Source organism: Cokeromyces recurvatus, assembly GCF_025118155.1.
Source record: "Cokeromyces recurvatus strain NRRL 2243 chromosome Unknown BX663scaffold_18, whole genome shotgun sequence".
NCBI lineage: Eukaryota > Fungi > Mucoromycota > Mucoromycetes > Mucorales > Mucoraceae > Cokeromyces > Cokeromyces recurvatus.
In genome coordinates, this window is record NW_026251404.1 from 305,324 (window position 1) to 330,221 (window position 24,898).

Consider the following 24,898-nt stretch of genomic DNA (forward strand, 5'->3'; position numbering starts at 1 on the left):
TTTTTTTATTTTTTTTTTTTTTATTATAAATATTGCAGAAACACATAGAAACCAAAAGCAGTCACTTGATGGTTGTTAAAACACGAGCATAAATTAAGTGATCCAGTTGCTGTTGGCAGGAAATAATAATGTATAGTATAGTTTGTAAATGATCAAGATTTGTTAACATTGTAAATAAAATTCTAATATATAAAAAGAGAGGACAATGATATCTAAAAGCTAATAACAGAATAATTTTCAAGCAAAAGTTTATTTGAACAATGTATGACATTTACATAAAGTGATCGATTGCAATTTTTTTTTTTTTTTTTTTTTGAACAAAGTAGATATTTGTCTTACAAGTATTCATAATATAGTTTATTCTCTCCCAACCACACACACACACATACATACATATATATACACAATTAAAGGTTATTATTACTATTATTATTTTTTTATTACATAAAGGAAGCAAATAATAATGAATTTATTGTTTTGCTTATACAAAGCCAGTAACTTATTCCTTTCTGGGCTTCTTGGACTTTCTGACACCACGGAACTTCTTCTCACGGTTCTTCTTTTCCTTGCGTTGCTTACGACCACCCTTAGGAGCTTCAGCAAGACCAATACGAACAAGACGGTGCTTGGGTTCGAACTTCTTAAGAGCTTCAACAGAGTCGTAGATCAAAGCGAAACCAGTGGTCTTTCCACCACCAAAGTGAGTCTTGAAACCAAAGACAGAGACAACTTCCTTGTCAGCCTTGTACATCTTGCTCAACTTTTCACGGAGTTCATCCTTGGAGACGTTAGGAAGACCGGGATGGATGACATCGACGACCATTTGCTTACGTTGGAGCAAGCGGTTGGTAAGGAACTTACGAGTGCGAATGGTGACAGTAGAAGCGTCGGCCTAAGAAAACAAAAAAAGAAATTTAGTTTTGTGTCCTTTTTTTTTTGTTCATTTGCATAAATATTCTAGAAAAGAAAAAAGAAAGTATGAAAGGATTGAAATGGACATCAGTTGACAAAAATGAGACATTCTGTAATGGAATTAGAAATGTACAATTCTTAAAATGACACTGAATTTTTCCCCCCTTTTTTTTGCAGCAAGTCGAAAGAAAAATAAACTAATCTCTATAATCCATCTGTTTATATAATTTATCCATCCATCCATCCATCCATTTATTTCTGTGATATTTACAATATTAAAACTATTCTATTTCGTACATCTATTCATTCATCCATCCATCTCATATCTATCCATCTTTCGTTAAAGAGAAAACAAGGACTTTTATTGTATCCTTTTTTTTTCTTCTTCTTCTTCCATTCGTCAACATTCATGAATATCCTTTCTTATTCTTTCTTTTTCCTTTCCTTCTTTTGTCCTCATAGTACGCACCATTGTGTTGAATAACTAAAAGAAGGATCTATACTTGGCCCCTCCTTCCGATAACCATATACCACTTACCTGAACGACTGTCTCTCTCACCCGGATTATATTAAATTACCGACAACTATGATCGGAGTATAAAAATGACCCATAAGATTAAGGAACATCAAACGGATACATGTAAAAATGCATTATTGTACTGCTTGGACTATGGACAAATTCTGTTTGTTGGATGGTATAAAAGAGAGAGAAAGGAAGAAGATAAAAGAAACGCTTTCTATATATTTATGAATAGAAGTAGTCAATAAACAACGGATTCGAAGAGTCTATAATTGAATTTGTTAAATAAGTAGCTAGTTAGATAGGTTTATTGAAGAAAGTGAAATTAAAGGTCTTACTAACAAAAAAAAAAAAAAAAAAGAAAAACAGCTAAGAATCCTCAATGAAGAATGACATTGATAAATACATATGTATACACTGTCAATGAATTAGCATAATGTAAATAGGAAGGAGAAGAGCTATGCGGGAGGTTTTTATTTATTTATTCTTATTAAAGAACTACACTAGATATGAATAAATATGCTTCTTGCTATCTAATCTTGACACGCTGATAGCAAATAATATAGGCCGTTGATGTGATTTTAAACTAAATAGGTTTTATGGCTTTTATGTTTAGATAATTTTAGAACAGATGGATGCTATAGACTAATATCTAATCGAAGCGCTTTACTTGACTGAGCAGTATATATTCGAGCTTTTAATTGTCCTTTTTCATATTCTTAGTTTGAACGATGCAACAGACAGGCTTTCTTCTTTATAGAATTGGTATTACTTGCTTTATTTTGACACTAGCCAGACGAAATAATATGCATATATTTGTATATATATATATATATGCATATACATATATATTTTTAAACTACAATATTATAATTGAAACATCGAAGATTAAAGAGGTATTCGAAAATTACTTGTTACTATAATAATCTTGTTATTAATTCTTCTTATTATAAATATATCATAAAGAAGTATACAAATAAAGTGCACGTATTATTAGTCCAAATGCGTTCAATAATTAACTCTGATCAAAAATAGACTAGTTTGTATATTGTATATCATTGTCTTCTACAACAAATAGTTAAAGTCTTTCTTTCTTTCTTACTTTTGAAATCAGCTTCCACTCCACAAGAAGACTACTACTACTACTACTAAAAATAATCTATTGTTCTATTATTATCTCTACTACTATTGTTATTCACGTAATGGAATATTTATTTTATGGATAACTTGTACACCAGTATTTCTTTGACATTGTCTATAACTATTTTATCCTTCTTTTCTTTTCTATCTTAAAAGCCCTTTTTCTTGGGTCTTTTTTTTATTTATTTATTTATTTTAGAATTGTCAAGAAGAACAATATAACATATTACTTAAAATACCATGTGTTCATCAACTAAATTTATTTCAGTCAATAATAAATAATTTATTATATGGAAGGGAGGGGTATTTTTAGATACATTGATAATTTTAATCATGTAATTTAATGATGATGATGATGTCCTTTGGTCTCATTTAAGGCTAAAATGCCCATTAATAGTAAACCAAATATCATAAATAGTAATTCCTTGATAGTCTGATGTAGTTTACTCTTCACTTTATTCTGTTCAAGTAACTCGGGGATAACACCTACAGTAGCAATATAAAGAAATCCACCTGCTGTCATTGCAATAATAAAATCACCCCAAGCAATAGGTGTTCCAAAAAAATGGCCACGTTCATGATGATGTTTGGTGTTGATGGAAGATAAACGAATGGCCATTTCCTCAATGCATATACCAATGAATGTACCTATGTATGCACCTATGGCAGTCATAAATTGAACCATCATAGCCTTCTTCTTACTAAATCCTGATTTTAAAAGAATAGCATAATCACTAATTTCATGAGGGATTTCGTGGAAAAAGACAGCAATAGCTGTTGTAGCTCCTATCGTAGGTGATACATAAAAGGAAGCAGCCATTGCAATACCGTCTGTAAGATTATGTGTAAAGTCAGCTATAAGATTCAAATAAGTACTTGCACGTATCATTTTGTCATGTTGAATCGTAGTGTCTTTTGAATTTTTTATGCTTGATGTGTTGCTATTTATATTTCTTTGACGTAATTCTGACTTTTGATGACTTGTGGACTCACTAATAGTAACCTGATTTACCAAATGTTCAGTATGATCTTTTTCAGAATGTGTATGTTCCTTTATTTCAAAGAATGCTCTTGAAATCTTATCCGCAGCATAGAAAAAGAATAAACCAGTAAATACACCAACACCGATCCATACATTTTTAAGCTCGTTATTATGCGTAGATGCATGATGATCATGATCATGTTGGTTACTAAAAGCATGGGGTAATAAATGTAAAAACACGTCACCTAATAAACTGCCTATAAAAAGTGAATACTTGATAATAATCATAATAAAAAGAGATAACAAACAAATAGTTACCAACAGCAAAATTGACAAGTGTATTCAAAGTACAAGGTTTAATATCGGGAGGAATAAAATAAAGAAATAAATTAGGTATAATAGAGATATATGAAGTAGCCAAAATAGAGTTAATTAACGCATTTCCTGGAAATAAGAATGTCAATGCAGACATTTTTCTTTTTACAAAAAAAAAAAAAAAAAGAACAAACAAAAGACTTGTTATTATTTTATTGTTTTTATATACAAATTTGACCTCCTGGCTTATGATTTATGATTGAAATTGATTGGACAAGTAGTGGAAAACTAAAAAAAAAAAAAAAAAAAAAAAAAGGAGGGGTAAGGAAGATATAAATAAAGATGTTATTGTTAACAAAGTATTATGATTTGTGATATCACTCATTATTATTAGTTGCTGCTATATTATTTCTAAATTTAAGTATTATGTATCTTTGCTATGATCTTTGTCTTTTTTTTTTTTATAACCCAGCAGATTCAAGCTTGATAATTCTTTCAAAAACGTGAATAAGAGTTGCAGGTTCTTGAGCGCCTGAAACACCATATTTATCATTGATTATGTAATGTGGTACGCCATTCACTTGATTAAACGCATTAAGTTGAAGTAATTCTTTCACTTCTTTAGTACCTTCATCACTTTGGAGAAATTCGAATGCCTTTTCTTTAACTAATCCAGCCTTTTCAGCAGCAGCAGCTAATAACTCATGATTTGAAAGATCTAAATTTTGTTCAAAATATAACTCAAATATTCTTTCAACCATGTCGTTTTGTTTATCAAACTGTTTAGACCACCAAATAAGACGATGTGAATCAAAGGTGTTAGAAATCACACCACCAAATGCGAGCTTAATATCTACTGATTCAGCAGCTGAAATAACTTTGGGGGCAATTTGTTGATCAAATTCGTCCTTTCCAAACTTTCTACGATATGTTTCGAGCTTGATTGTTGACTGAGTACGATTAGGGTCAAGTTGATAAGGTAACCAATGTAGATAAAAGGTCACATTTGGATTTTTTAATTGAAATTCATGTATAGCTTTTTCCATTCTACGTTTGCCAATAAAACACCTTTATAAAATTAACAGTTACTATCCAAGTTTATTTTTTATTTTTCTTCTTAAAAGAAAGTAGTTTTATTTACCATGGACAAACTGTATCTATAATAGCTTTAATATGAATTACTTGTGCTGCCTCCATGATTATTAGTGTTATTATAAACAATACAAAAAGAAGGAAAAGATAGAAAATAAAACATCATTTATATTTTTATTAATAATAAGAATAAAGAAAAAAAAATTGCTTACAAATTCAAAATAATTTTTTTTTTTTTTTATTGTGAACAATGTTTAATTTCTCAATGCAGCAGTATGATAAAAGGAAATTGGTTCTTTTTTTTTTATTAGTGAATGACAAATATGTATTCATATATAATCATCTTTATTTGTAATAGTGAATGACTCTTACAGATATCAGTATGTAAGATTCAGTATTATAGGATTCGATTTTTTCTTTTCTTTTGTTTTAATATTGAAAGTCATCATATCATTTATGTTTTAGATGAAATAGTAAAGTGATACATTCAAGTCTTCTGAAAGAAATCGATGAACAACAACAGGGCTCAAATTTAATTAGTCAGCAACATAATTATCTTCTTTTTGTGATAAGGTCTATCAAACTCATTTGTTTGATTATGTAATAATTTACATTTGTCAATAGTGTCATAGTACGTGTTATAAATATCTTTGTATATCCTTACAAATCAGAATCTCCCAAGTGAATGAATCTAGCAGTATAATAATCTATTGATGAATAAGCAACTCAATGTTAAACTGTATTTAACAAAAATATTAAATCAAATCAATATCCTCTTTATTATGCCTTGAGTCAACTAATATCAAAGAAAAGACAGTTTATTGTTGAATTTTTTTTTCATTATTCATAAAGACACACACTAAAAAAAAGGGGGGGAGGGACTTCTAATATATACTGTTTAAAACTCCAGTATTATATAAGAGTCTGGACGAGTAAATACTTGTAAAATTGGTAGTCATTTTGTTGAATTTTATTATCTATTCTCTTTTTAAAAAGCGTACAAATGACTCTTTTGTACATTCACCACCTTTCCTCGGGTCAAAATAAAATTTATAACAGCCACCATCAGCACATATAACTTGAATATTATACATTAGTTTCATTTATATATAAATATAAATATAAAGGTATTATTTTCCTATTTATCTTCTTTTCTTTCTTTTTTTTTTTTTTTTTTTTTTTTTTTTTTTTTTTTTTACCTGTAATTGAATTCTTTTGATTTCCAAAGGCAATAAGACACCTACTTTCAGTAGCTATCTTTGCATGAGCAAAACTCCATTCTGAACTAAAATATTTTGGTAAAATATCCTTCATGAAACTTAATGCACTTCCACGATTCCCTGAAGTGGTTAAACCAAAATTTGAAGGAGATTGTGTAGGATAGACAACGACTTCGCCATAGGTCGGTCCTCGAGGCTTGTGATCTAGATGAGTAACCACAGATGGATCCAAGTTAAAGATATGTATTGTACCTTTATCAGATGAAACACAAAGTCGAGTCGACTCTTGATTAAATGCAATCGAATATATTTCTGCTCTATCCATACCACGTCGTAGCTCATTTAATAGTGTTCCGGTAGATGTATTAAATACTCGAATTAAAGTCCCTTTATCACTTGTGGTTGCACATCGTGATCCATCTTGATTTAATGCTATGCAACTTAGTTTGCTAGAATGAGCTGCTATAATACTTACATTCATCGATCTACGTGTGTTACTATTAGAATGATAATTATTGGGTAAAGTAAATAAAGGTGAAGTTGTCTCTTCACCAACGGATATATAATAGCCAAGTGAATTTAAATCAATAATCTGTAGATGGCCTTTCTGTTTCCCGGGAATAATTAATATTGCATGCTCTAAAGAAGTTGAAACAGCAGCAAGTCCTAAGTAGAATTTTATTTTATTTCAGACAAGTATTAATACGATGACATCAATTTTTTTTTTTTTTTTTTTTTTTTTTTTTTTTTTTTTTTTTTTACCTTTATCATTGTCACATGTTTCAAACGTATGTAATAATTGTGGAGGTAAACTGAATTGATATACAAATACTTTATTTTGTAAAACTACAGTTAATCTGATAACTAATACTATTAGCCCATAAATTACGTATATATATATATATATATATATACAGGTATTACCTATCTCTTCGTAACTTGACATTCTTTACTTCACTTTTATATTCTAATTCCAAAACTGGCTTCCCTTTCATACTGTCATATATGATTACTTTATTAGGTGGATATCTTGGATTTCTACCTCCTCCAACAAGTGCAAGATAATTTGTACGATATAACATTTCAACATGGCCAATTCCTCCCTCATTAGATTCTATTGATAAAATATGAGTTCAGTTGTAAACTATGCTTGTTATAATATACCGTCTCTTGCTTGTTCAATTAAAGGATCACAATTATAGATTCGGAATCCATTATCAAGTCCTACTGCAAAACAGCCATAATCTTGATTAAATCCAGCATATAATAAACCTGATGCATCTGTTATACTCGATGTTGTCCTTGACAAATTCATATTAATGTTTAAAAAAAAAAAGTAAATGAATAAATGAATAAACAAAGAAAAAAAAAAAGATATCATTTGTCTAAAATTGGGAATTTTTTTATTTTACTTCTTTTTTTTTGTTATTATTATTCTTTGTATTTATGCATTAAGAAAACAAAAATATATTTATAAGCCTGTCTAAATATTTTTTATATACATACAACAAATATTATTAAATTATATATTTTTTTTTAAAAAAAAAAATATCTTTTAAGCACTTTCTTCTTCCTTTTCTTCAGGTAAATCATATTCAAAGGAAATATCCCAACGAGCACCAGGAGCTCTAGCACTAATATATTTAATGAATCTCATAACACCTTCATCCTTCAAGACAAGTGATAATTCATTAGAGCCAGCACCAATTGTCAATAAAGCACCATCGTCATCAAAGGTACGATAAGTAGCTGGATCATCATCACCTTCATGAGGGGCCATATAGCATTCATATCCACCATACTCACATGATTCCCATTGTTCAGCAGCCTTTTCAGTGGGTGCAGTAGCTAAACAAAGAGTGGCATCCAACACAGCTTGTCCACGCATGTTGGTAGTAGCTAAGGTATAGTCATGACCAGGACGGAAACGACGTGCAAGACCTCGATAACCACAAGGGAGTAATTGAGAGACAACGGCCAACCAATGACGGAAGGCTTCAGATTGGAAGCGAGAACGAAGGTCAGCAAATAAGACAGAGGTTTCTTCATCATCTTTAAGATCATCATCACTCAATTTAAGGAAACGTTGAGATACGGGGGAACCTTGAACGAACCAAGAACCTCTGATGCCAGTACCATGAGGTGGCATGATAGGTTCAGTAAACTTATCCATCTGATCTGCCTTTAAGGTAGCAGCCTTGATTTTATCATAGAGTTCATCATTTAAGAAGCCCTTTAATTGAATAGCAGATTCTTCAACAAATTTTTCTGTTACTTGTGTAAGGAATTCCATATTAAGATACACAGGGTTGATCCATGTCACAAGTTCCTTCAAGTCCTCTTCCGTCAAACCTAATGTAGCAGATTCATCTAATGCACCAGACTTGTATTCTTCAAAACTTTCCTTAGCTTCAACTGCGGCTTCAATCTGTTGAAGAGAAGAAAGGGTATCACTCTTTTCGGCATCTGGCTTATAACCTACTTCACCTTCTTGAGGGAAATGGAACCAACCTTGAATACTAAGACGAGGCTTATCTTCAACCACAACTTCCTCTACTGAATGGAAGGAATAACCAGGCAAGACAGTAAACATGGCAAATTGGTTCCACTTGGGAGGAACAGAGACAGAGGGTTCGTTTGCAGGCTTATCACGTTCAACAACTGGATAGAGTTCGAGAGCACCACCAAAGGCAGGATCCCAATCTTCATCAGGTTCACCAGGCATATACAAAATGAAGGAGACACGACGAGTACCGATCACATCATCATGGTTCAATAAATGACAGCCAGCTGTATATGTATTCACACTCATGTCCATCTTGGAAGGTGATAAGGGACCACAACCAGTGACCTCAGAGACGAAATCTCGGAACTCTTGAGAATAGATAGCATTACGAAGTTCAAAGAGAGCAGAGAGCTTGCTACGTTCTTCTTCACTAAGACCATCCATGTTGGCCAAGTCACCGGTTTGATTCACTTTGTAAATATCAGTTTCCTTTGTTGTAAAGTTCAATTGACTAAAGATTTCTTTGTGGACACGACGCAATAAATCTTCATTTACTAACTTGGAGATCTTACAATGAGGATAAGGCTTAGAGGCTTCAACAGATTTACGAATTTCATCACGAGAAGATTGATCAAAGAGACCAGAATAGAATTTATCCTTAACAGATTGTTGTTCCTTTTTAATACGCTTTACATCGATACGATCAGTATTAGTAGATTCTCTAGTCTCTGCTGTTGAAGGTGCCATTTTTCTTTCTTTTTATTTATTTATTTAAAATAAGAAAAAAAGAATAAGTATTAATAATACACTGGTTTCAAAATTTTATGAATAGTTCAAATCGTATGACTGTATGTATTTATATATAAAAATTTTTTTTTTTTTTTTTAATTGTATAGTTACTGTCTAGGTCCCTTTTTTGGAATTGGTTTTTCGGTTAAACAAATAAAAAATTTTTATTGTCTTCGTTTCACTTCTATAAAAAAAAATAGAAAGGATAGAATAATACACACAATGTCATTGTTGTTAAAACAGCTTACATAAAAAAAAATGGATGTATATGCATATGCATGTAAACAAGTTACACAAATGTTCGATCTGACATTTATCAAATGTGACATGAAATTATTTATCAACAGCCTAATTACTACTAGCGCTTTTTCGTCCTTTCTGTTTTATCTTTTAATTTTCTGCCTCTATGCCCTTAATGGTAAATAAAGTAAAAAAAAAAAAAGTGCTGACAAGAATAAGTAAACGATAACTAAAGACCAAGTTGATCATACATTGATAATTTTTTTTTCTTCCTCCTAAACAAATTCAAAAGGGAAAGAAAGCGTTTATTTCACAAATATCAAGTAGTAGCAATAATCAATAATTAAAACAACATAACTTGTTTAATCTTCTTCTTCTTTTATCTTTATCACATATCAACTGAATTTATGAATGCTATTATATGTCCTATGAAATAATAACTACAATTCTTTCTCTTCAAAACTATAGTGTAATTACTTTTTTCTTTCTTTGCTCAGATGACAAATATCCTTGATTATTACTATCTGTTTCGGGGAATTCAAGGCTGTATCTATAATAATAAAAAGATAAAATTACCTTAACTTGTAGCAATCAAAGATTACATTGATAAAACTAAAAATCTGCTACAATTTAAGTGATAGTAGTGTTGTGAAAGCTAACTGCTAATGAAGCATAAAATTAGAGTTATTTTAGTGATATGTATTTACTATACTCTATTCATTGAAAGTCAATGATGTTTTATAGCATTTTGTTAAAGAAAAAAAAAAGTAGTATAAGCTGACAATAAAGGTATCTCCTTATTAACGCCATTTTAAAAACTTGTAGTCTCACATAGTCTTTTTCATCTTTATTTTCTATTGCTATCACTGGTAGACTTTCTTTTCTACATGTCTTGTAATATCTCATTTTATTATTTATATCCATCATGATTTAATACACTGCTAATGTCTTATTTAACTCCGCGTTTAAATCGTACGTAATAAACTTATTTCTTTTCTTTTTCTTTCATCTTACCCTTTTTATTATTATTATCATTGACATTATGGCACAACAACCAAAGAATGAAATCTTGGAAAAGAATGAAATTTTATCCAATGAATTACAAAAATTATTAAAATCTCAAAACACTCGTCTAGAATTATACAAAGAATTTGATCTGTAATTATTATTATGCCTAAGAATATATAAATCTAAAAGGTTAATGAGCCTTTCTTCTGTTAGCGCATTTAAAGATTATATGAACGGCAAATGTCCTGCTGATCAATATCATTCTATTTGTAAAATTGTGACTGAAGGATTTCAAGATGTATCTTTAGAGATCCAACATGTCGAAAAGAATGTCTCTGACAAAGTTATTGCCGGTATGATTCGAAGTTTACAAGAAGCTGAAAAAGAGAAATTAGAAAAGGTAAGGTTAATGATAATGAGCTTTAGATTCATAAAGAATCATGCCTAACTTTTTTTTTTTCCTCTCTCTCTTTTTGAAAGACAGTAAAACTTCAAATGTTAATGATTCAAGCAAAGGAATCAGATAAAGATTATGATGAAACGATCAAAGAATACAAGGAAAGGTAACGATGTCTATACCATAGTATGCTGTAAATCATATAATTCATTATTTTATGAAATTTAATAGTGTTAAAGAAGCTACTGATAAAGCATATGAAGTTTGGGATGAACTTCGAGAAGAAATGCATGGTGTTGCTTCACTTATTTGTTAATTATACATCCTGTTTTATTATAACAAAACACCAATAAACGATATATTTATATATATAAAAAAAAAGTACAGTATTTTATGTATATTATCCTTGCTATTATTTACATGCCAGTTGATCGTAATTCTTCTAAACGTTTAACAATAAATAAACTGGTATCTAAGAATCTATCGACACAGTTGGCAAGACATGATTCCTCAGAACGATCTAATTTATTATTAACCTTGGAGATACATTTATCCTAATAAAAAACATGCAAGTAAGAAAACAAAATAACAGCTTCTTCTTTTTTTTTCGTATAAATAGGATTTTTTTTTTTTTTTACCCAACAATTATCTGTCAAACTATGAACTGTTTCTTGTACACGAGCCTTTGCTTGTTCTGCTTGAAGGAACTATATACAATTATAAATATACCATATATATTTATATCTTCTTTTTTTTTTATTCTTATTACCTGAGCAAGTTCACGTTGATCGTTTTCACTGAATTGAGGTTGAGACATGGTTAATTCTTAAGAAAAAATAATAAATAAATAAAAATAATAAAAGAAGGAAATAATGGGATTCCATGTTGATGGACCCCGAAGCTTTAAAATCCTTTGAACACAGATCCATTAGCTTAATTGTGACTGTTAATTCATTTTGATATTATTATATGGATGTGTGTTGTAGTAGTATCCATTATCCCCTTTATTGTGATATATAAAGCAAAGTAAATTATACAAGCTGGTAATTCATCTTCTTTGGTAAATTCAATAGCTGAATAACAGTAGACTTTATAATAACAGATTTATAAACATCAAAGTGCTACATAATATTAAACAATAAATAAATAAACTGCTTTTGTCATACATTTATTAGCTTTTTTTTTTCTATTTTTCTTTTACTTTATTATTATTTTAATGAAACTTGACGAAAAAATAGCTAAAAGATATCCCAAGCTTGAGGAAGCAGTAAATTATTATGGTGGAAAGCATGATAAACAGCATCTATTTTGGGAAGATAATGTTGGCAATGAACTAAGCATTGTAGCTGCTGAACCTAACAAGTTAACGTGGGAATTCGCAGTTAAAGAAAACCATTGTAATCAGTAAATAACCATTGTATATAATATATATGTATAAAGTAGTAGTCGTAGTAGTAGTTGTTGTTGTTAATATATTTATTCGTATAGATTAGGTAATCTTCATGGAGGGTGTGTAGCTACTTTGATTGATATTTGCAGTAGTTATGCCATCTTGGTTGCTACCAGCCATAAACCATGGAATTTGATAGGCATTTCTACTGATCTCTCTGTCGCCTATTTGAGAGGTATCTCTGAAGGTGAAATTATTCGTATTGTATGTGAAGTGCAGAGAGTTGGTTCAACATTATCCAATATTTTTACAAGAATTTATGACCAAGAAAACCGTTTATGTTATTCTGGATCACATACTAAATTTAACATTGATTCAAGATTATGATTGGATAAGAAAAGTTTTTTTTTTTCCTCTAATAATGTTGCTGATGCTGAATTTAAAATTTTAACACAATAACAAAGAATAGAATTGAGGGGGGGAAGAGTAAGACAATTAAAATCTTTTTTTTTTTTTTCTGTTTTTTGCAATTCATTAAATAAAGTTAATTTCGAGTAGAAAAAAAAAATGACTTCGTTTTATGATGAGGTAAAGCTTGATTTGATGGATTAAAGAATTATGAATGTTGATTATTTTAATGTAGATTGAAATTGAAGACATGGAATTTAACGAAGAAGAGCAACTTTATACATATCCTTGTCCTTGTGGTGATAAATTCGAGATCTATTTAGTAAATTATACGCAACATGTATTTAATCTCTCCCAAAGATCTTATTTGCTAACATACATTGAATAGGATGATCTTAAAGCAGGTGATGATGTGGCTCGATGTCCTTCTTGCTCGTTAATTATTCGAGTTATTTATGATCCTGATGATTTTATTGACGAAGAGGAAGAAGAGGAAGAAACAACGTTTGAAGTAGATTCAAGTATTCTTGTGTCTTAATAATTTACATACATATCACATATTTTATACACAAAATTCATCCAGTCATTTGCATTATTATTATTATTTTACCCTTTGTATATTTTATTTATTAAATTGAAAGAAAAGGTTAGATTATTCTTTGATAGAAGATAATTTGATACGTTCATCCGAGAGCCTATTATATTCAGCTGTTTGCTGCTCAATTTGTTTTTTAAGGTTTTCAAAGTCTCTTTCATCTTTTTGTAATTCCATTAATTCCTCTGTAAGCTCTTTAATTTTAATTTCATATGATTTTTCCATGTCCAATAAACGTCGTTCATCTTCTTTAGATAAAAGCTGTTCCTTTTTTGTATTTTCCAATTCTTCTTCATGTCTTAACATTTGAAAAATTAAAGCACTTGTACGTTCAAGAATCCTATAAAAGAAAAAAAAAGTTTAATTTTTATAGTCACATTCATAAATAAATCATGATTATTACAATGATAAAAAGAGGGTAAAGCCTGTTAAATAAAGATTTCTTTGAGCATAAAATTTACGAGCCTTTTGACTTGCTTCATAACCATAATCATGATATTGACGAGAGGTATCTTCAGGTTCATGTTGATCAATACGTTGTAAACGATTGACAGCATCTAATAAAGATCATATTTAACATCAAAAATCCCTAGCACTTTTATAAATACTACTAACCGATAAATAAAACAAAGATGAAGCTAAAAAATAAAATAAAAAAAAAAATCAGTAAATAAATAAAATAAAAACAAGATATATTAACTTACCCGAAAATAATCTTTAAACCATTCATAGCCCTTTGAGCCTACGCATAATATTGAAACTTTAATCTTTCAACTATAATAATAGTAATCAAGACTTACAATAGGTGAAGTAGAAGCAAATTTAAACATGACTCGACGCCAACGAGAAGGAAGTGGAATCTATATACATATATGAATACATGTATAAAAAAAAAATAGAGTTACATTTGAAATTTTTTAGTTAACACTTTATTTGAATTTACAACAAGAATACAGAATAATAACATCTACAAAAAAAAAAAAAAAAAAAAAAAAAAAAAAGAATCATAAGAATGCATGTTTAAAAAAGTTATAACACGTCTATTTTTATTTACCTCAATAATGAGAATAAAGAAGGTCGTTGTATAATAAATCGTCATTTTTATTTTCGAGATTTACTAATAAAAGAATAAAAAATAAAAGAAAAAAATAAAAATAAAAATAAATTATCGCGAGATATTAGCAGTAACTTTTATTTAAAATAAGCAAAGAGAAGGGAGATAATTTAAACATGCGTGAAAATTTTCTAATAAATTATAAAAGCAGACGACGACGACGACTATTAAAATGATTTGGCTCGATTTAATAATACACGGTCGCTTATATAAAATGCTGCTCTACAATTAGGCTAAAATAGGACACAGTTTATATACTACATGCATATAGACATTAAAACAAAATATGTATCATCTTCTTTATTATTATTATTATTAGTGTAATTACTTTTACATATCATCATCACTAGCAGCAACAGCATCACCTTCATCTTCATCACCACTAACAAGCTCATTTTCCTTTTCTGCTTGAGCCAACAAAGCAGCAAAATCTTTATCCTATATTACAATTATTAGATAAATAAATAAATAGACGCATAGTTTCTCTTATTTTCATAATAGACTTACATCAGAATCAGAAACCAATTTAGCTTCCTTTTCTACCTTGAATTTAGTCCAAGCATGCTTTTCTAATTCTGTCTTTATCGCTTCAATACTCTTTTCAATTACTTCAAAACCAAGTTTCTTATCTAAAGAATCAACAGTAACAACGTAGAAAGGTGCAGCTAAATATGTAATCTTAATAGGCACTTCTTCTGAACCAACTGATTCACCTGCCTTCAAGGCTGCCTTAATAGCATTAACACCATCAATACCAGTACATCTAATATCAAGTTCTACAATAAAATATGAATAAATTAAACGTTTATACTCTCTCTCTCTCCCTCTCCCTCTCTCTCTTTAACTTACGGGCACGAATCTTGACAGGATGAGGAGTCATTCTACGCTTAATAATAGCCAATAATTCCTTGAGAACTTCTTCAGAAATATTCATGCCTTGGAAAACAGCATCAGCATCTCTATAAAGTTCAACATTAATCATCATGCATACACACTTAATTTTTAAATAAATTCTATATCTATATCTATATATTACACAATAGCCATCTTGAAAGCATCATAAGCATGGCCATATTTTCTATACAAAGGCCAACCAATAGTTTCATATAATTCTTTAAGAGGTAAGTCATTCTTTTCAGCAACATGACGCAAAATAGAATGAACAGCTTTGGACTTGTTGTATTTTTCTTCACACTTGATAATATCTTCAGGAGTAACACGACGTTTAGACAAATCAATATAACCTAAAGGTATATAAAACAATTTATATATATGAGTTCTAAATGAAAAAAAAAACATGTCGGTGTATTTGCTCTTTACCCTTTTCTTCATCAACTCTCAAAACAACGACGACTTCGTCTCTACCAACACGAATCAACTTTTGAACTGAACGAATACGTCTTCTAGATAATTCAGAAAGCAAGATCATGCCTTCTCTATCACCATATTCAAGCTATAATAAAATAAATGTTAAACTATTTAATCACGCATTTAAGATCTTTTTTTTTTTTTTAAAAAAAAAAAAGTAATTTACAAGTTTAACGTAAGCACCCATGTCGGCAATTTGACGAACATTGACCATAACAACATCGTCAACCTTAGGGAATTCATTTTCATACATGCGACAGAAAAACTTATTGTCAGCCATCTTTGTATATTATATTCTATAAAAGATATATTATGTATACAAAAAAAAAAATATATGTGTATATAAAAAAGGAGCAAGAGGTAATGTAAGAAAAAAAAAAAATAACCTACGAAAATTTTTTGAGGCTTTGAGCGGAGTTTTAATAGGTTACTAAGTAATAAACTGTTACCATACTAGAGAAGTCGACTTTCAGAAGAATTCAAAACCATGAGTGTCTAAACCAATTAAGTTAAATGATATTGCCTATATATATATATCAAAACTGTTCATTCAAAGAAAGTAAAACTCTACTGGTTAAACTGGTCTACTCGAAATATTTAATATTAAACAGTTTTTTAAGTCATAATTTTTAATCAAAGATACAAAAAAAAAATCCAAGACATCAGTAAGAAACTTTTGTAGAAGAGGTACTGAAGGTTCTCTAGAGTAAGATAAAATTATTTACTTTGATGCCTAATACGACATATCTGAATGTCATAAGAATTGATGTTAAAAGAAGAAAAAAAGAGTATCAAAAGAAATAATTAGGTATAGCTGACTCATTATACAGCATTAAAATAGGCCCTATTTTTGTAAGGGAATAAATCTATAATTATTCAATAATAATAAAAAGATTAGAGTATATCAAATAGTTCTATTCTGTTTTATCATTCTGGACAAAATATAGAACATAAAATAAATATGTCTCATAACACATAACTATAAAAGAATTTAAACTGCTCATATCCAAGATTCTGGATACAATACTAATTCTTCTAACAAGCCTTTTTTTTTCTTTTCTTACATTGATGTTGAATGGTTTATAGCACGGAATATAGGGATTGAACCCGTATTATGTGTATTATTCTGTAAATTATGTAATAGTAACAAGCCACTCTTCTAATAGAACTAGATTTTATTCATGAATAACATAGCCCCCCTCCTACGAAAGTTGATCCTTTTTCTCCTCTTTCTTTCTTTTTTTTCTTTATTCCTCTTTAAGCAATAGCTATTATGATTATCAAGTTAACAACACTTGTACCATTTTTCGTACTTCTAGTACATATAAGCGTGTTAATTGAATTATACATATATGTTGAGTAAAAGCCGATTTCTTCTTTACAGACAGCAAACACTTAAACTCCGATTAAAGAAATGTCCTTGATGTGTACCGTTATTGAGACCATCAATTATAAATTCATTTTTTTTTCCAAGAAAGAAAGAACTCTTCTTTTGAAACAATTTTTATTGTTCTATTATATAGTATCAAATAGAACGGTATGTATCATTTTATTCGATTTTTTTTTATCTTTTCTCTTGGGCTGATGCTATCTATTCTAAAGTGTAACTCTTGTGTGATCTATTCTGAGCGCTCTTTTCATATTTTTATTTATTTATCCGTGTCTATTTTAATGCTGTCATTTTATACTTTAAAGCATATGATTAGGGAAATATCCTTTTATTCTAGTTGTAGGAGAGAAATATAGTTGTAGCAGATAATAATAATAAATGACTTGTATATAAAAGAAGAACTCAAAGTTAAATAGTATAGTAGCATAATATAACTCAATCATTCTTTCAGCCACAGTCTTCAAACTTGGTGGTGAGTTATTCGTCAATCGTAATTATTCTTTCATTATTGATTCTTTATTACTTATTTTATTTTAAAATGAGTTTCCAAATTTGTCTTGTTGGTAGCACTAAATCTCATCCAAACATAATTAGTAGCAGCAACCCTTCAACAACAACAAAATTCTATTTCCGGTTGATATGCATAAGTAGTAGTAATAATAGTAATAATAATAATAATAATAGCAGTAGTAGTAGTAGTAGTAGTAGTAGTAGTAGGGTGACATAGAAATAGATATCATCATGTCATTGGTTATTTATTTACATTCCAAATATGTCATATGATTTGGTTTGTGAAGAGGGATCTTGTTCCGAGCAAACAACAGCAGCCAGCAGCTAACAGCAGCAGCAGCAGCAAAGACTACTTATTAAGATAGGAAAGCAGTACTAGCTTGTATTCTCAATACATATTTTTTTATTTTATTTTATTTTTTATTTTTTTTTTTTACTTTCTTCTTTTTCTTTTTTTTTTTTTTTTTTTTCTTTGTTTTTTTTTTCTTGTTTTATACTTGAATCAAAATAGATATAAATACATATAAAAAGTAAATCAAATAAATAAACAAGTCCGTGTATTTACTTTATATTTACTTTAATTTGATTATAGTGGCATATAATCCATATCAACAATATCCTTCTTATATAAATTATGGAGGATATGGATATCCGCATACAGCAGCGTTATATGGACAACATCAATTACTTACAAACACACCTACTTATTATCCTCCTACAGCAATGACTAATTATTATTCAAATATGAATCCATATAGCTATGGCAATTATTATTATCCCACCACTGCTAACACTGCTACTACAGGAGGATATCTAGGTGCTAATTCAAGTTATTATAATGGCACATATGGGAATGGATATGGGAATGGATATGGGAATGGATATGGAACTGGATATGGAACTGGATATGGGAATGGATATGGTTATTTACCTTATAAACAAAATAGTACTCTTCGAAATATATTTAATCGAATTCGTCATGGTTCAGCTTATCCATATGGTTATCCAAATACGTTGGGAGGATATGATTATGGAAGATATAGAGGAAATTGGATTGATTGATAATATAATTCATTATATAATTAAATAGCATTTTTTTTTATACACTTGGGGAAAGAAAGAAAAAGAAAAAAAAAAAAGGACAGAGAAAGGATTTCTTCTAGTTTATCTACAGACTAAAATATATTAAAATGGATATAACTGCTATCAAAAGAGCAATTACTAATTGAGTATTTCTAGACTATTTATAACGTAAATAAAATACTTCTTTCAATTTTTTTTTTTTTTTTTTGTTTTTCGATTTTACCTTATTTGTGTTATTGCTTTGTTTTAATAATTGAACTTCAAGATCTTTTACTTTTTCTCTTTCTATTATTATCTGTCGTTTTAAATTCTCTTTTTCTAATCTCCAAGTCGATAATTCCTTTTCTAATCTATGTAATTCGTTTTTAGCTGTTTGAATAGCTTGATTTTGTTGTCTCCATTTTTCATCAAATGCTTTGATTTGTGTTTCAGCTTGATTTAATTTTATTTCAAGTTCATCCTAATGACGATGATGATGATGAATAAGTTTTGGAAAGAAACTTTTATTATTATGAATAATACTATACACTTTGTTTTATTTTGTCTTGACTGAATACTTTATTCAAATAACCAACTGCATCCTTTATCGTCTTTAATTCTTTTTCGACCTTTTTTGATTTCTCTAATTCAGACTTGATAAAAGCTTATCTATTTTAGTTTCAAAATCATGTGCATGTATATATGTGTTTCTTTACTTGTAATTTGTTTAAAACTGTCTCCATTTTTTTCAATCTTTTTCCTCTATCACCGCTGTCTGTTACTGCTTCTCCTGTTACTACTGTCATCATAGATGATGCACTATTTGCTATATCAGAATTTATAGAAGATGATGTACTAATAGTGGATGCTGAAGATTTTCGAACGAGTAACTATTTAGATAATAATGGGATCAATTATATTATATAACATGTATTTATATAACTTACACGAGAATTTTCTGTATTGGATAACTCTTTAATTATTGTATTATCCACCTGGGATAATGGTATAGGGAATAGATAGGCTATACAAGATACCTTATGATACATAACTAAACTCATACTCGGTTAATATTTACATAATTTTTACTTTGTTACATATCTTACTTGATCCATTCTCATTAATGATATCAATTCCAAACTCAATTTCGTCTCCATTATTTAGTTCTCTTGGTTCACTTTCTTCACATTCATTTGATAATCTTTCTCCATTAACAAATGTACCGTTACTTGATTTAACATCTTTAATGTAAACCTTTTTTTTTTAAAAATATATATATATATATATATATTTTAAAGGAAGAAGATACTCTTTTCTATTTTTCTTACTTTAGACTTATCACACCATATTTCTGCATGTTGCCTCGATAGAACCTTTGAATCAAAAAAACCATTAAAGGGTGAAGGTAAAGTCTTTGACGATGTTTGTCGACCAATGCGAATCTTGACCTTTTCTTTTAATTCCAAAGTTCGAATTTGAAACTGACTGTCATTATATGGCTTTAGAATGAGAGTTGTGTTCCATTCTTTTGTTGACAAGGAATCTTCCCCCAAAAAAAAAAAAAAAAAAAAAAAAAAAAAAAAAAAAAAAAAAAAAAAAAAAAAAAAAAACGAAGAGATTAATGTAAGCTTTTTGTTTTTATTTCTTTTATATCTACCTTTTGATTTCAATAAATTATCTGCTTCATCATGATTCGACATAACTGCTAATGATTCAGATAACATGATATATTTGTCCTTTTTTTTTTTTCTTAAAAAAAAAAAAAAAGAGAGAGAGAAAGAGAAATCAACGAATTTATTAGTTTTTAATATGCAGAAAATTTATTAAAACAACTAAAAAAATCCCAGGCATATTTGAGATATTTTTATTTTCACCCGAAAAATAAAAAATCTGGAATGTAAAATAAAGGCTTTCTTTAAAATAAAATACCTGATCGTAAAGAAGAGTGTTTATTTAATTAATTCCTTTTAGTTTCCTGAAGAAGGACCTTATAGACTGTTGTTGTTAGCAGAGAGGCAGTCACTCTTGTCTATTATAACATGTGCAATTTCTTTTTTTTTTTTTTAAGAAAAAGCTAGCGGTACATTGTGTATTAAATCAAAGTATACCATCTTGTTGTTGTCTATCCAATATTAAGCATAACCATATCAATGCGAATGTATTTTAACACTAATTCGCTAGTCGGCTTTTTTTCTTTCAGGAACATAATTTTCTGCTACAAAATGAAACAACAGCATATTGAATATATTGGGATTACATAATATGGTTTCTTTTTTTTTGTAGGTGTCTTATAGAAGAATAAAGATCTATTACTGGATAGACAAGGACAATGATGTTTACTAATACACAGAGGTAAGAGTTAACAGATTATACGAGATAACAAATGATAATGTAAACAGCTCTGTAATATCAAGCTCATCAGGTTCCTTTTCTTTCAAAGACAGCAAGCTCTTTTTTATATTTGGACAGCAAAGGAATTGAAGGGGTGAAATAGTTAAACCAAATTCGTCTAATCGGCAGATCATGCAGCTTTTAAAAGTTGAGACTGTCCCAATTATAATTTCATTATGGATTATATCGTATCTTCTTCAGTTTTTAGCCTTTAAGATATAAAACAATGTCTTTACCTTTCTTTGCCTTTTCTTTGAAAACGGATTATTGAAAAAAAAAGGCCCTCATCATTTCTACGTCATGTTATCTCTAATGCTCAGCTGTAAATAAATCACTCTATCCTACCTAACTTTAACACTATTACAACAAACAATATATTATTATTTGCTACTACTACTGCTATTGCCTATATAGACTTATTTATGGTAAAATTCATGATAAAAGATATGCAGATAAAGTATTCAGTTCTTAATAAGCCTAATAAATGAAGTTTATAATCATTTCTTTTTGTAAAAAAATAAACTTAATATCTGATTATGCACAAATGATGGTATCAGCTGTTTGTGAAACAATTAGTAATACCCTTTTTTTTTTGCCACATATTGTATATATCTCCTCATATGACATCGAAGTGTCAATTATATCATGTAACTCTATTATTCATTATGCATAATTATAAAATACTAAGAACTTGGATATAAGCACTATCAAAAAATAAAAAAAGATGACTTTATCATTTTTATTATTAGATCCTATTATGTAACACACTTATTAGCAAAATTGTTACAATTTTTTTTTAAAAAAAGGCTATGAATAAGAGTATTCATGTTCTTCTTATATGAAAGATGAAATGCAACATATACTAAGAATTTTATGCCAAATAAAATTAATGGGTGAGCAGTAAATTTTTCAGCTGTTTAATAAAATGATTTAGTCACCAATACAAATATTGTAATAAAACCCCCAATGAAAAATATGTATTCTTTCCATGTTCAAACACTTGGAGGAAAAAACTTTTGTGAATAACGTAACTAATCTTGGCAGTCTTTTGCTGTAACTTTATTTTTATTTTTATTTTTTTTATTTTTTTTTTTTTTGAATGCTTCTTCAATCCTATCAGCAGGAATTCTGTTTTCCCTAAAAAATACTTTATGTACTTCATCCTTAATTTTTGACCAACACTCTTCAATTGGGTTCAAAAAAAGGTGAATAAGGAGGTAAAAAAAAAAAGAAAAAAAAATGGTATAAGATGCCTCGCAGTATTGTTTATAACTTTATGACAACTCATCGATATCTGTTGATTAAGCAGGCGCAATTCCATCCTATAGAAAGGAACAATGGGGGAAAGATTCAGTAGGAGTACGATTAGGTCCAAAAGTGACAGTAAACTGATTTGAACTTTACAACAAATTATGTTTTTCTTGATGAATTAGCCTTTCATGTTAATTGAAATGAAGTATGGCTTGGCCAAGGAGGGGGCGGGGGACTCCCGCAATAGTTACGGTGCTTACAACAAGAGCAAATGCAATATCGATTTTATGTGCAATCTCTACCACTGACTTAATTGATATTAGTTAGAGAGTTCCAAAGGGTATCAAAAAGAGAAAAACGTGGATATAAAACTAACAATTATAACAAGGGAACAGTAACAGGATATTATATAAGCCTTTTTAAAGATTACTCTTGATGAAATGGACAAGTATCCATAAATATATAAATATTATCTTGTCATGGAAAATGCTCTTATCCATAGCTCTACTGATATAGAAAAATATATTCACTCTCGAGGATATCGGTATGCATATCTGCCATGTGCTGTCTTATAATGTCATGTTTCTTGATTAAACATTAAAATCACTAACACTTCATTATCAATAACATACCTTGCTCAGTCGTAACTAACACTTTTCTGATTCACATCTTATCTCAGACTTCTTTAACAATTCTTATAAATACTCCCATTAATTAAATTTATAAATAAAATAATTTACTTTAGAACTATTGTTCGGTCTCATTGACTCTTTTTGTCTTAATATTATTTTTTATTTTCTAATATTTTTTATTTGATATTTTAAAAGAAATATCACAAGGTCACACATATTATCATATTATATATACAGCTATAATGTTGAATATTATTATGTAATAACTGCGATGGTTGTTGTGATGGAACGTAAATAAAAAATAAAAGGGAAAATAGAAGAGAGAGAAAAGGAACAAAAGGAAGTATAGTTTGAGACTGTTTTTTATTCAATTAAAAATAAAGAAGGTTAAAAGAAAGTTAAAGAAAGAAGTTAAAGATTATTTTGTGTCTAAACAACTGCTTGTATTTATATTAATGAATCCTGAATCAAAGAAATAAAAATAGCTGTCAAAGAACATGAGTCATGAAACAGTGTTAGTATTCGGATATACATCTTGTTGATTCAAGAGACTGATCTATGGATTATCTATTGGGTGTTATAATGATCTGATCAAGTTTTAAATAAAAAATTTATTGTTTAATCTGAGTATATGTTCCTGATATTTTTTATATCTTTATTTTATTGGATCAAAGACGACCTGAATCCTTTGTCAAGGTTATAAAAGTAGGTATTTCAGAAATGATATGATGTCTTATAATTGATACATCTAGACGATTGGATGTCAAGAAGAAGTTTTATATTATTTACAGGATGTTATATACAGAGTTTTATTATATATCCAGGCTTATAGTTTATCCTTTATTATGTAATTCGTCTATTATAATACTACTGATGCTTATATACAGAGCTTGTTCTATAACACCAGGAACGGAATTCATCACCTTCCAAATTTGAAAAAATGGCAGAGATTTTAGTACTTAATGTTGAGAATTGCGGAGGAACGATGAGCTTTTTTGCCTGTTGCATCATTTCTGTAAGATCTTTACTGCTTAAAAAGATTTCTGTGAAATTTAAATTTTTTTTGGTGGATTTCCAGTAATTGATCATTTTCTTTGCTATCCCAAGATAAAGGTTATGTAATCCATCAATAGTAGTGCAGTGAACAAGATCCAAATAACGTAATCTATGGAGTTCACTCTGTTATGATTGTAGTCGTTCTTATAACTAAGTTAATAGAAATAAACCATCATTTATTACATAATAAAGAGGTTATTCATATAAAACTAGTATATTGAACTTCACAGCATAATATTCATTCTACACTCAGTTTTAATAATAGTCATTGTTAGAATGTTCGAGCAATAATAATGATTATATACATAATTCAAACAGGATTATGACTGGTGTATTCAATTACATAATTGTTCTTGAGTGATACATATCAGATATACATTGATAATATTGAATATTGTTAAGTAATGAAATCTCATACAATGATAATGATAGTAGCTCATAAATAATTGGTATTGTTGCAGCTAGACATATTCATTGAGAATTAATATTGATGTGTCGCAGTCCAATAATAATGATTCGTTAGGTTTCTAGGAACAGCGACAACTCAGGGAGAAAAAAGGAATAAAGATATATCTTATTGATCGCAGAATTATTCGGAGACAATGTTTTA

The 24,898-nt window shown here is 29.1% G+C and overlaps 13 protein-coding genes across 13 annotated transcripts; 4 read left to right on the forward strand and 9 right to left on the reverse strand.

The window, feature by feature from the left end:
• Positions 1-5: 5 nt before the first annotated feature.
• On the reverse strand, positions 6-1,405 carry BX663DRAFT_514361 (40S ribosomal protein S24). Its single transcript, XM_051528299.1, has 3 exons — positions 1,382-1,405; positions 422-892; positions 6-27 (listed from the first exon to the last, which is right to left on the reverse strand). The coding sequence occupies exons 1-2, from the start codon at positions 1,382-1,384 to the stop codon at positions 500-502; spliced, it is 396 nt and encodes a 131-aa protein (XP_051381409.1). The 5' UTR covers positions 1,385-1,405; the 3' UTR covers positions 6-27; positions 422-499.
• A 1,397-nt stretch (positions 1,406-2,802) lies between these two features.
• BX663DRAFT_514364 (Zinc/iron permease) lies at positions 2,803-4,055 on the reverse strand. Its single transcript, XM_051528300.1, has 2 exons — positions 3,873-4,055; positions 2,803-3,811 (listed from the first exon to the last, which is right to left on the reverse strand). The coding sequence occupies exons 1-2, from the start codon at positions 4,024-4,026 to the stop codon at positions 2,913-2,915; spliced, it is 1,053 nt and encodes a 350-aa protein (XP_051381410.1). The 5' UTR covers positions 4,027-4,055; the 3' UTR covers positions 2,803-2,912.
• A 136-nt stretch (positions 4,056-4,191) lies between these two features.
• Positions 4,192-5,120, reverse strand: BX663DRAFT_514367 (thioredoxin-like protein). Its single transcript, XM_051528301.1, has 2 exons — positions 5,011-5,120; positions 4,192-4,937 (listed from the first exon to the last, which is right to left on the reverse strand). The coding sequence occupies exons 1-2, from the start codon at positions 5,064-5,066 to the stop codon at positions 4,331-4,333; spliced, it is 663 nt and encodes a 220-aa protein (XP_051381411.1). The 5' UTR covers positions 5,067-5,120; the 3' UTR covers positions 4,192-4,330.
• Positions 5,121-5,736: 616 nt separating this feature from the next.
• On the reverse strand, positions 5,737-7,554 carry BX663DRAFT_514368 (WD40-repeat-containing domain protein). The gene is made up of 5 exons (XM_051528302.1): positions 7,346-7,554; positions 7,106-7,295; positions 6,944-7,038; positions 6,161-6,847; positions 5,737-6,039 (listed from the first exon to the last, which is right to left on the reverse strand). The coding sequence occupies exons 1-5, from the start codon at positions 7,494-7,496 to the stop codon at positions 5,939-5,941; spliced, it is 1,224 nt and encodes a 407-aa protein (XP_051381412.1). The 5' UTR covers positions 7,497-7,554; the 3' UTR covers positions 5,737-5,938.
• Positions 7,555-7,611: 57 nt separating this feature from the next.
• BX663DRAFT_514370 (Oxoglutarate and iron-dependent oxygenase degradation C-term-domain-containing protein) lies at positions 7,612-9,460 on the reverse strand. The gene has a single exon (XM_051528303.1). The coding sequence runs from the start codon at positions 9,432-9,434 to the stop codon at positions 7,737-7,739; it is 1,698 nt and encodes a 565-aa protein (XP_051381413.1). The 5' UTR covers positions 9,435-9,460; the 3' UTR covers positions 7,612-7,736.
• A 1,265-nt stretch (positions 9,461-10,725) lies between these two features.
• BX663DRAFT_514371 (DNA repair REX1-B-domain-containing protein) lies at positions 10,726-11,573 on the forward strand. Its single transcript, XM_051528304.1, has 4 exons — positions 10,726-10,874; positions 10,938-11,124; positions 11,205-11,287; positions 11,353-11,573. Exons 1-4 carry the CDS (start codon positions 10,759-10,761, stop codon positions 11,435-11,437), a joined length of 471 nt encoding a protein of 156 aa, XP_051381414.1. The 5' UTR covers positions 10,726-10,758; the 3' UTR covers positions 11,438-11,573.
• On the reverse strand, positions 11,429-11,971 carry BX663DRAFT_514373 (Tim10/DDP family zinc finger-domain-containing protein). Its single transcript, XM_051528305.1, has 3 exons — positions 11,891-11,971; positions 11,760-11,828; positions 11,429-11,675 (listed from the first exon to the last, which is right to left on the reverse strand). The coding sequence occupies exons 1-3, from the start codon at positions 11,936-11,938 to the stop codon at positions 11,538-11,540; spliced, it is 255 nt and encodes an 84-aa protein (XP_051381415.1). The 5' UTR covers positions 11,939-11,971; the 3' UTR covers positions 11,429-11,537.
• Positions 11,972-12,058: 87 nt separating this feature from the next.
• On the forward strand, positions 12,059-13,035 carry BX663DRAFT_107610 (HotDog domain-containing protein). Its single transcript, XM_051521484.1, has 3 exons — positions 12,059-12,181; positions 12,297-12,525; positions 12,610-13,035. The coding sequence occupies exons 2-3, from the start codon at positions 12,338-12,340 to the stop codon at positions 12,896-12,898; spliced, it is 477 nt and encodes a 158-aa protein (XP_051381416.1). The 5' UTR covers positions 12,059-12,181; positions 12,297-12,337; the 3' UTR covers positions 12,899-13,035.
• On the forward strand, positions 12,991-13,530 carry BX663DRAFT_514378 (uncharacterized protein). The gene is made up of 3 exons (XM_051528306.1): positions 12,991-13,099; positions 13,155-13,241; positions 13,308-13,530. Exons 1-3 carry the CDS (start codon positions 13,079-13,081, stop codon positions 13,455-13,457), a joined length of 258 nt encoding a protein of 85 aa, XP_051381417.1. The 5' UTR covers positions 12,991-13,078; the 3' UTR covers positions 13,458-13,530.
• Positions 13,531-14,714, reverse strand: BX663DRAFT_514382 (B-cell receptor-associated protein 31-like-domain-containing protein). Its single transcript, XM_051528307.1, has 7 exons — positions 14,569-14,714; positions 14,458-14,481; positions 14,315-14,374; positions 14,219-14,256; positions 14,130-14,152; positions 13,918-14,071; positions 13,531-13,854 (listed from the first exon to the last, which is right to left on the reverse strand). The coding sequence occupies exons 1-7, from the start codon at positions 14,611-14,613 to the stop codon at positions 13,572-13,574; spliced, it is 627 nt and encodes a 208-aa protein (XP_051381418.1). The 5' UTR covers positions 14,614-14,714; the 3' UTR covers positions 13,531-13,571.
• On the reverse strand, positions 14,685-16,350 carry BX663DRAFT_514384 (eukaryotic translation initiation factor 2 alpha subunit-domain-containing protein). Its single transcript, XM_051528308.1, has 6 exons — positions 16,163-16,350; positions 15,949-16,081; positions 15,665-15,872; positions 15,478-15,587; positions 15,136-15,404; positions 14,685-15,066 (listed from the first exon to the last, which is right to left on the reverse strand). Exons 1-6 carry the CDS (start codon positions 16,274-16,276, stop codon positions 14,959-14,961), a joined length of 942 nt encoding a protein of 313 aa, XP_051381419.1. The 5' UTR covers positions 16,277-16,350; the 3' UTR covers positions 14,685-14,958.
• A 1,230-nt stretch (positions 16,351-17,580) lies between these two features.
• On the forward strand, positions 17,581-18,958 carry BX663DRAFT_562338 (uncharacterized protein; the record flags this gene model as incomplete). Its single annotated transcript, XM_051531967.1, has 2 exons — positions 17,581-17,949; positions 18,489-18,958. Exons 1-2 carry the CDS (start codon positions 17,925-17,927, stop codon positions 18,956-18,958), a joined length of 495 nt encoding a protein of 164 aa, XP_051381420.1. The 5' UTR covers positions 17,581-17,924.
• Positions 18,959-19,064: 106 nt separating this feature from the next.
• Positions 19,065-20,682, reverse strand: BX663DRAFT_553236 (uncharacterized protein; the record flags this gene model as incomplete). Its single annotated transcript, XM_051531430.1, has 8 exons — positions 19,065-19,136; positions 19,203-19,439; positions 19,507-19,611; positions 19,675-19,848; positions 19,906-19,982; positions 20,065-20,212; positions 20,287-20,501; positions 20,616-20,682. The coding sequence occupies 8 exons, from the start codon at positions 20,680-20,682 to the stop codon at positions 19,065-19,067; spliced, it is 1,095 nt and encodes a 364-aa protein (XP_051381421.1).
• Between the last annotated feature and the right edge of the window lie 4,216 nt (positions 20,683-24,898).

What these genes read in the sequence shown, in the direction of transcription:
- BX663DRAFT_514370 (XM_051528303.1), bottom strand. Translation starts at nt 9,434, where the DNA reads ATGGCACCTTCAACAGCAGAGACTAGAGAATCTACTAATACTGATCGT.
- BX663DRAFT_514373 (XM_051528305.1), bottom strand. Translation starts at nt 11,938, where the DNA reads ATGTCTCAACCTCAATTCAGTGAAAACGATCAACGTGAACTTGCTCAG. An exon ending in ATCAACGTGAACTTGCTCAG is followed by an intron (nt 11,829 to 11,890) that starts GTAATAAGAATA and finishes AATTGTATATAG; the next exon opens with TTCCTTCAAGCAGAACAAGC. An exon ending in GTTTGACAGATAATTGTTGG is followed by an intron (nt 11,676 to 11,759) that starts GTAAAAAAAAAA and finishes GTTTTTTATTAG; the next exon opens with GATAAATGTATCTCCAAGGT.
- BX663DRAFT_514367 (XM_051528301.1), bottom strand. Translation starts at nt 5,066, where the DNA reads ATGGAGGCAGCACAAGTAATTCATATTAAAGCTATTATAGATACAGTT. An exon ending in ATAGATACAGTTTGTCCATG is followed by an intron (nt 4,938 to 5,010) that starts GTAAATAAAACT and finishes AATTTTATAAAG; the next exon opens with GTGTTTTATTGGCAAACGTA.
- BX663DRAFT_514378 (XM_051528306.1), top strand. Translation starts at nt 13,079, where the DNA reads ATGACTTCGTTTTATGATGAG. An exon ending in TGACTTCGTTTTATGATGAG is followed by an intron (nt 13,100 to 13,154) that starts GTAAAGCTTGAT and finishes ATTTTAATGTAG; the next exon opens with ATTGAAATTGAAGACATGGA. An exon ending in ATAAATTCGAGATCTATTTA is followed by an intron (nt 13,242 to 13,307) that starts GTAAATTATACG and finishes TACATTGAATAG; the next exon opens with GATGATCTTAAAGCAGGTGA.
- BX663DRAFT_514364 (XM_051528300.1), bottom strand. Translation starts at nt 4,026, where the DNA reads ATGTCTGCATTGACATTCTTATTTCCAGGAAATGCGTTAATTAACTCT. An exon ending in ACTTGTCAATTTTGCTGTTG is followed by an intron (nt 3,812 to 3,872) that starts GTAACTATTTGT and finishes CACTTTTTATAG; the next exon opens with GCAGTTTATTAGGTGACGTG.
- BX663DRAFT_514368 (XM_051528302.1), bottom strand. Translation starts at nt 7,496, where the DNA reads ATGAATTTGTCAAGGACAACATCGAGTATAACAGATGCATCAGGTTTA. An exon ending in AATTGAACAAGCAAGAGACG is followed by an intron (nt 7,296 to 7,345) that starts GTATATTATAAC and finishes TTTTATCAATAG; the next exon opens with AATCTAATGAGGGAGGAATT. An exon ending in GTCAAGTTACGAAGAGATAG is followed by an intron (nt 7,039 to 7,105) that starts GTAATACCTGTA and finishes ATTAGTTATCAG; the next exon opens with ATTAACTGTAGTTTTACAAA.
- BX663DRAFT_514371 (XM_051528304.1), top strand. Translation starts at nt 10,759, where the DNA reads ATGGCACAACAACCAAAGAATGAAATCTTGGAAAAGAATGAAATTTTA. An exon ending in TTATACAAAGAATTTGATCT is followed by an intron (nt 10,875 to 10,937) that starts GTAATTATTATT and finishes TTCTTCTGTTAG; the next exon opens with CGCATTTAAAGATTATATGA. An exon ending in ATCAAAGAATACAAGGAAAG is followed by an intron (nt 11,288 to 11,352) that starts GTAACGATGTCT and finishes GAAATTTAATAG; the next exon opens with TGTTAAAGAAGCTACTGATA.
- BX663DRAFT_514384 (XM_051528308.1), bottom strand. Translation starts at nt 16,276, where the DNA reads ATGGCTGACAATAAGTTTTTCTGTCGCATGTATGAAAATGAATTCCCT. An exon ending in GCTTTCAAGATGGCTATTGT is followed by an intron (nt 15,588 to 15,664) that starts GTAATATATAGA and finishes TGAACTTTATAG; the next exon opens with AGATGCTGATGCTGTTTTCC. An exon ending in AATTGGTTTCTGATTCTGAT is followed by an intron (nt 15,067 to 15,135) that starts GTAAGTCTATTA and finishes ATTGTAATATAG; the next exon opens with GATAAAGATTTTGCTGCTTT.
- BX663DRAFT_514382 (XM_051528307.1), bottom strand. Translation starts at nt 14,613, where the DNA reads ATGACGATTTATTATACAACGACCTTCTTTATTCTCATTATTGAG. An exon ending in TCTTTATTCTCATTATTGAG is followed by an intron (nt 14,482 to 14,568) that starts GTAAATAAAAAT and finishes TTTTTTTTGTAG; the next exon opens with ATGTTATTATTCTGTATTCT. An exon ending in TTGCTTCTACTTCACCTATT is followed by an intron (nt 14,257 to 14,314) that starts GTAAGTCTTGAT and finishes TATTATGCGTAG; the next exon opens with GCTCAAAGGGCTATGAATGG.
- BX663DRAFT_107610 (XM_051521484.1), top strand. Translation starts at nt 12,338, where the DNA reads ATGAAACTTGACGAAAAAATAGCTAAAAGATATCCCAAGCTTGAGGAA. An exon ending in AAAGAAAACCATTGTAATCA is followed by an intron (nt 12,526 to 12,609) that starts GTAAATAACCAT and finishes TTATTCGTATAG; the next exon opens with ATTAGGTAATCTTCATGGAG.